This window comes from Scylla paramamosain, chromosome 15 (assembly GCF_035594125.1).
Source record: "Scylla paramamosain isolate STU-SP2022 chromosome 15, ASM3559412v1, whole genome shotgun sequence".
NCBI lineage: Eukaryota > Metazoa > Arthropoda > Malacostraca > Decapoda > Portunidae > Scylla > Scylla paramamosain.
The window spans coordinates 18,960,738-18,969,147 of record NC_087165.1 but is presented as its reverse complement, the minus strand read 5'-3'; the positions used below and the strand labels follow the sequence as shown (position 1 = coordinate 18,969,147).

The 8,410-nt window shown below is 38.8% G+C and overlaps 1 protein-coding gene across 1 annotated transcript; it reads right to left on the bottom strand.

The window, feature by feature from the left end:
• Nucleotides 1-758: 758 nt before the first annotated feature.
• On the bottom strand, nucleotides 759-7,680 carry LOC135107566 (transient receptor potential channel pyrexia-like). Its single transcript, XM_064017570.1, has 4 exons — nucleotides 7,523-7,680; nucleotides 7,220-7,373; nucleotides 6,703-6,861; nucleotides 759-5,023 (listed from the first exon to the last, which is right to left on the bottom strand). The coding sequence occupies exons 1-4, from the start codon at nucleotides 7,552-7,554 to the stop codon at nucleotides 2,783-2,785; spliced, it is 2,586 nt and encodes an 861-aa protein (XP_063873640.1). The 5' UTR covers nucleotides 7,555-7,680; the 3' UTR covers nucleotides 759-2,782.
• Between the last annotated feature and the right edge of the window lie 730 nt (nucleotides 7,681-8,410).

Below are 8,410 nucleotides of genomic sequence, written 5' to 3'. Positions count from 1 at the left end.
CAACCTCCGACCGCCAGATGGTATACACGAACGCGTCGGAGGTTGTTGTTGCCATCGTAGCAAGGTTGTTAACTGGTTGCTAATGACGACATCTCCCAAGGTGGTGTTATGTGCACAAAATAATCTTTATTTAAACTGTTCTTAAACTTTACCACCAAGGAAGCTTGATTTTGTGATGCACAAAGTGAAATCTTGCATATAACACCGAAAATAAGGCAAATTTGCTCCCACCGATCGGTGAGACGGCCGCAGTCGCCACAACATTTGGGTTGTTCTCGTTCCTCTAGTGGAAATCATCTTTGCACAGATATACGATCGTGTCATGAGGATTGTCTTGGCCCCTTGGCACTGAGTAATAGTGAACTGCTATTGAAATACCGCTTCCTTCGGCATGAACTAGTGTCTTGTTCGAGGAGGTACAACTTCACCTGCAGAGGACTTAGTGTGGCCATGCAATTTCCATCCAAATCCAGGTTTTGGTGGACCTAAGGCTATTTGCAAGTGGCTCCTTCCAAAATGTCATTGGAAACTGCTGCTGGCTGGCTGGTAAGATACTTATGTTTGTTGGTATTGCATGCTTGATAATTATCTAGAGTCCTTTCCCGGTCTTATTACTGGTCTATTCTCATGCATTCTTTCACATATACCTTTAGATACATCTAAAATGTAAATTTGAGGTCAGAAAGAATTCCCCCTGCCCTCCAGGGCCTCCATAGTACAAGATTCTGGCTGTTTTTCTTTGGAAAATTAAAATAAAATTTAGCGTTATTTTTATATTCAGTCACTTAATTTTATTTTTTCTTTGAGTGTTAGGTGCTTGACAGATTTTCAACCCTGTGTTTTTGTAAAACATTATTATTATTTTTTTTTTTTGTATTATATGTATACTGCATGCATATCCAGTATAGGGGTGGTACACATACTTGTTTACTTGTTGGTGAGCATCTAGATTCAAAATGCATAACAGTGCATAAATATTTGTGAGCCCTGTGTTATTTATAATAATACCACCCACTGCCAGACCACCTATCACGGTGTCTACATACACCAAACTCCCCATGTGTGTATTCATATTAGTTGTAATATTGTTTTCCTTTACATTGTTATGTTATATATTATTAATTTGCTTCATATTTTCATCATGAGAAAACTTTGGCACAATACCATTTCATGAGTGATAAGCACCCCTACTGCATTACTAAATCATAAACATTCTGAATTGGGATCATAATATTGCAGGCAATAGTGGGTACCCCCTTGACCCCTATCTTATGGTCCTGCAATCCCAACCTCTCAGCCCCACACGAAAGTCTAAAACCTATATTTATTTCCAGCTACTGCCTCTTCGCCTCAGCATCCACGTGTGGACCCTGAACCTGCAGTGTAGCAGATAGTTCAACATTTTTTGGGCAGAATTGTTCTGCAAGAAATCATCCAAAACTTTTGCCAGCAATAAAAGAAAGACAGGTATCACTTACATGTGTCAGTAATCATGTACTGAGTGAAATAATGGTTTTCCATGTATCAATGCATACTAAATTAGAGAGATCACTGCAGCATTTTATTTCATTTATAAATGAGATAGTTTGTTAATATTAGGTATGAATAATACAAAAAATGATAGAAACAGTGCAGCAGATTAGCATCTTCCAAATAAAGTAATTAGCAAGCACCAAAGCCTTTGGTACCACAACATGTAAAAAAAAAAAAAAAAAAGATATCCACGAAGTGAATATAGCGCAGGGCCTGTAAAGCTCAACTAGGTAAATAAACATATGTACAAAAATTTCCACCAAGTCACCAAAAAAATAAATAAATAAATAAAATTAAACTTACCTACATAGATGGCAGTTACTTTGTGCTTCGCGCGCAGCAATGCAAACATGTTGGCGAAAACAAGCCTATGTGCGTGCATTGTTTCCAATAAAATCTCAAACATACAAAATTATCTGCATACAAGTCAGTCATGCATTATTTCAAATTAAGTGAATAGTAACATTTGGTTACAATGATCGTGGAACAGTCAAGCCTTCCAGCGGCGAGCGGCATTCTGGCAGGGTAGGTAAAGGTGCCTTAATGATTGCCTTCCTATCTCGGGCTACAATTTCCAATACATCATTGTGTTCAGGTACAGTGCCATAATGCAGCGTGAAGTCATGACTGATACAACCAATTCACGCTGGAATGCTCTGAAGAGTGGCTTGTATTTGCACAGGTGATGAAGTAGGACAGGTCTGAAGGAGCGATACACGGGATAGAACGTTCCCTTAACATGGCTGAATCTGAACAGCGGGGCAAGGGACCTCGCTCTCACCCCTATGAATGATCTGTGATCTGGAGAGCTGCTAGACCTGCTCCCTGCATCACAGTTTCCCCTTGCTCTATTCCATAATCACTAATAATAGATACCTAAGAGAAGGACGCACCTAAAACACAGAAATAGTGTGAAAATACCAGCAAAGAGATGCTTTGACATTTCATTTCATAACTGCCATATGTACAATACCATGCAGCAAGTTTTACTAGTCATATTTGACTAACATCAGGAATAATTTTGACTCAGAATGTCCTAACCAAACTATGACATATTACTATATGCCTGTTCTTTAAATGTAACCACTATTAAACAAGAATAACCAATGTGTACCAATGAACTGTACGACACTTTTTTTCCTTGGGCAGCAAGTCAGTCAACTCCTCTGGTCTGTTCTTCAGTGGTCAAGTGGGGGAAGCTCCGAGGAGCTAAAATTCTAACCCCTTGTGAGAACTGAAGAAGATGCCTTTAGTCATATTGTTTTACATTGTTTACTGGGCTGTCACTGGGCTCATGAATTGGTAGTGTATTTATCATATTGGCAGTAATTGCTTTCTTAAGATCCTCCAGCTTTTGAAGCAACAAATTTGAGGTTCCCTCATGTATTGCCTTCTCCGAAAATACCGGGGAGTCCTCAGAGGAAATGTGATTGGCTTTGGCATCAGCCACAGCTTTCTTTAAGATTTCTGATGGAACATAATTATTTTCACAAAAGAAGAATCGTTTCCGATTCTTATTAACGTATATATGCTTTTTTGGATCTATTGTATTTGCTTTCATCAATGCAACTACTAAGCGACGGGGAAGTAGTCGAAATCTTTTAGCAACAGCGACCGTTTTTTCAAAAGTGACAATGTGTGATGCTTGCTTTGAGCGCCTGGCAATGCTTCCCATACGTTGTAAGCTGGTGATGTCATCGACAGCAAGGCCTATGAGAAGATTGGCCATGAGAATGCATACCAGGAAAAGAAATACCATAAGAATCAGATAACTAATAATCGCCGTGTTTTCGTTCACCAAGTTTGAGTAATCCACCTCGCCTATCATCATCATTAGTGTCTTTACGAAGCTTCTCCCAAATGTCTTGAAATCATCAATCTCACTGAAGAGAACCATAAAGCTGACAGAAAATCCAACAAGGAGGCCAATGAAGGCAGCAATAAACTTAATGGCTGACTTGGCGATACGTGCAAACATGAGGACGTTTGAGCCCAGGATAGGCAGTCGCCCGAACATCATCATCAGTTCAACCCAGCCAAAGAAAACTGATATTGCACTGATCTCCCTTCTCAGATGGAAATTAGTAGAGGGATCTGCGTGTTCTGCACTTTCCTCAGGTGAATGTGTGATGTTCGTATGACTGATATCCAGATTCATAACTGTGTGTTGGTGTGCAGTCACAACATATGCAGATGCAATCAGAGACACAAATTTTGTAAGTGTTTCCCAGTGGCGTAAGTACATTCTGGGATTGGCAATCATGGTGATTACCTCTGGCCACAAAATGAGAAGATACATAACTAGATGTAATACACGAAATGCCAATAAATTTGAAAAATGCATACATATCTGGGAGCACTTGCTGCTTATGCCTATAATGTAAGCTGTATGAATAATTATGAATACAAAAAATGACATCAAGGTGGTATAAAACAGGAATCTAATTTTCAGCCACTTGAGATGCACAAAACTCTCAATCAGCGGATGCTGGAGCAGGTCATTTTGGAAACAGTTAATATCTTCTAAGAAGGAACTTTGAATGTCACCTTTGTTCTGAGACAGAATATCAGAGTAATCGAAGAAGACACGAAAATTTCCATCATACTGAGGGTCATCAGAGAGAGTGATGCGAGAACTGAACAATCGCTCCAAAAGCTGCGAGGAGGTATCTGGGAAGTGCCGAAGAAGCAAGGAACAGCGAGAAGTGTCATCACCATCACGGTGTGTCAGGTGATCACCGTTCATCAACAGTATCTGGCAACAATCAATGGAATAACTTCCAACAGCGCAGTGAAATGGAAGCACACCATCTTTGTCTGGAAGTGTAACAAGGTGAGCAAGGCGACATCTTTTCAGCAAAAGACTGAGGGTGACAGCACATCCCCCAAGGCAGGCACCATGAATCACCGTCTGTCCTGATTCTGTCCTAGCCAATGGATCAGCATCAGAAGAGAGCAGGAGTTCCGTGCATTGCGAGAGTCTTGCACGAGTGGCCAAGAAGAGGGGTGTCTCTCCAGCTTTGTTTTTGGAGTTCACATCAACATGAGCCTCCAAAAACATTCTGAGGATTTCCATTTGGGACTTTTCATACTTGTTTCTGCTCCTCTTATGGAAGACTGAATGCATTACAGTGTCACCTTTCTGATTACAAGATTTCAAAGTTTCTGCTGATATCTTTTCCTCTAGCAAATATTTCACCATCAGTGGTTGATGTGAGTGGGCAGCCAAGTGGAGAAGAGAACCCTCTTCACTATCCGTGACACTTAAGTTTGGATAATGCTCGAATATTAACTTAAGTGCTGCAACATTGCCGGATCTGACAGCAGCTTTCAAGGGAGAGTTCGCCACAGCCGTGGTGGATGAAGAGGTAGAGATATCCCGAAGATCAGGTAATGCTCCATACTTCAGTAGCTCGGCGACACCCTCGTTCCAGCCTTCACAGATCGCAGTATGCAGTGGAGTGGTGCCATTACTGCCCTTGGCTTCCACCTGCGTGAGAAACGTCCATCAGTTATTGGAAGGTGAATTCTCGTGTAATTTATGATGATTGCATTATATCTTTTAATGTCTTTTTTTTTTTATGTAGGAGGAACACCGGCCAAGGGCAACAAAAATCTAATAAAAAAAAAAAGCCTACTGAGATGCCGGCCCCCGAATAGGATCCGAAACGGTGGTCAAAGATTGAAAGATAAGTGTCTTGTAACCTCCCTCTCGAAGGAGTTCAAGTCACAGGAAGGTGGAAATACAGAAGCAGGTAGGATGTTCTAGAGCTTACCAGAGAAAGAGATGAATGACTGAAAATACTAGTTAACTCTTGTATTGGAGAAGTGGACAGAATAGAGGTGAAAAAAGAAAAAAGAAAGTTTTGTGCAGCGAGGCCACGGGAAGAGGGGAGGCATGCAGTTAGCAAGGTAGAAGATAGCAAGAGATGCAACATCACGGCGATGAGAAAAAGGCTGAAGACAGTCAGTTAGAGGAGAGGAGTTGATGAGAGGAAAAGCTTTTGATTCCACCCTGTCTAAAAGAGTGGTATGAACCCCCTCCCAGACATGTGAAGCATACTCCATACATGGATGGATAAGGCCCTTGTATAGAGCTAGTAGCTGGTGGGATGAGAAAAACTGGCGGAGACGTCTCAGAACACAAACTTCGTAGAAGCTGTTTTAGCTAGAGGAGAGATGTGAAGTTTCGAGTTTAGATTATAAGATAAGGACAGACCGAGGATGTTCAGTGTAGAAGAGGGGCCCAGTTGAGTGTCACTGAAGAAGAGGGGATAGTTGTCTGGAAGGTTATGTCGAGTTGATAAATGGAGGAACTGAGTTTTTGAGCCATTGAACAATACCAAGTTTGCTCTGCCCCCAATCAGAAATTTTAGAGAGATCAGAAGTCAGGCGTTCTGTGGCTTCCCTGCATAAACTGTTTACTTCCTGAAGGGTTGGACGTCTATGAATAGACGTGGAAAAGTGCAGGGTGGTATCATCGCTCTAAAAGAGCGGTATGAATGGAACCCTCCATACCTGTTTCCCACTTAAAGAATAAATATTGTAGTATATAATTTAAAACTTTCTTTAGACTTCTTAGGACTGGTGTGTTCATAGGAGCGGTGGGAAGACAACTTTGAAAATAATTCACTTCTAAATGAAATTTAGAAAGAAAATTAGACTTTACTAAGTGATATAAACTTTCCATAAGCATATTTTACTTCTATATTTCATGACTCAGAATTCTATATTTATGAAAGAAATTTTTAATCGCATTTTTTTCCAATCCCGGACCGTAACAAAAATAAAAAAAAAAAAATAAAAATAAATAAATAATCTCAAAATTTTTATCTAATGGTAGACATGTGTTCCTTACTTAAAGGAGACACATATTGGGCATGTTCTGTTTTTTTATAGGAGTGGTAATAAGATAATAATATTTAACTTTAAAAATACTTCTCATCTAAACAAAGTTTAGAAAGAAATAAAAGTATATATATATATATATATATATATATATATATATATATATATATATATATATATATATATATATATATATATATATATATATATATATATATATATATATATATATAACGTGTGTGTGTGTGTGTGTGTGTGTGTGTGTGTTGAGATTTCAGTGATAGGAATCTCCTTCAAAGTCATGAGGAATCACATAATCACCTGCGCATGATGTTGAAGAAGAAGTTTAAGAATGGGCAGGTTGCGTTGGTGACAGGCCATAAGAAGTGGAGTGAGGCCTCCACAAGTAGTTTCTAGAGATCCTGGCGTGGCATCGCACGCCAGCATATCCACTTCCTCTACATCCTGACGCCTAATTGCCTGAAACGAAAAGTGTTGTGATTTTCTTTTCTTTTTTTTTATGAATTCATAACGTAAAATATATCACCATTTATTTTGATTCGCCGCTCTCTCTCTCTCTCTCTCTCTCTCTCTCTCTCTCTCTCTCTCTCTCTCTCTCTCTCTCTCTCTCTCTCTCTCTCTCTTTCACACACACATACACACACACACACACACACACACACACACACACACACACACACACACACACACACACACACACACACACAGACAATAAAATTAACGAATTATGGAATCAATTACCTCTTTCTCTAATTTTCCATTGTACTCACGCACCTCAAAGTCATCCGTACCAAATACATACGTAAGTAATACTCACTGTGAACAAGGCGGTAACCCTTTGGTTGGTGTGACCCTCGCAAGCGTCGTCCGCTCCGTCAACAAGATCCTCCATCCCTATGTTCACAAAAGTGGAATGCTCGCGGAAGTCAATTGTGCTCTTGAACGTCAGACCCCTTACGAGAGGACGTTTCCTGATTTAAAATGGAAAGTGATCACAAACAAACACACACACACACACACACACACACAAACACACACACACACACAAACATATTTCACAATACCACTAATACATTTTCCTTATCTACGTATTTTCTTGTAGCATCAAAACTTAAATTACTTTTTACGAAACAATAGGAGGAATTTTCTCATGGTGTCTTGCTGATACTATGGTAGCAGAAGGAGTGGCATTCTGAATGCCTTCATGGCGCGGTGCCCTACTAACTAATCTTGTTTTGAATGTCCCTCCCGTGGAACTATCGCAGACGGAATTCCCAAAGAACACCGTCTAAAGAAGTGTAGAAAAATTAATGAAACACACGTAGTCATCCATTTTTCAATGAATAAATGGACTTGTGACTAATTTCACATGGAATAACCCTTTCGTAATAATTTAGCAATAAGAAAATTATAGTTATGCAACGGGTAAATTTGTCTGTTGGGAGTTATGAAGAAAGTGTACAGCTGCATCCGGTTCGAGCTTCCTGTTTTGTGGACGTCGCTCATTTGACAAATACATTGTTTTTGAACGCACACTGCGTACACTCCCATCACAGAGGTTCTGGTTGCGCAGGAATTACGTATGTTATGTGAACCGTGAATAAAAAAAATAAAAAATGAAATAAATAGCAGAAAAGATGTGTTAAGAGTGTTCCTATAAATGTGCTGAGATGTGCATGCGCATGCTGCTCGTGAGAACTGGTGCAATTATATATGAAAATGAATAAATGGATAACTAAATAAACAAATAAATAGCGAACATTAAGTATTTAAATAAATAAAACCAATAAATAAACAAATAAATAAACAAACATATGAATAAATAAATTAATGAATAAATAAACATATGAATAAATAAATTTATATTTAGATAACAAATGAAAAAGCAACAATGATGATGATGATGATGATAATTATAATAGTAATAGTGATGATGATAATAATAATGATAATAATAATAATAATAATAATAATAATAATAATAATAATAATAATAATAATGATAATA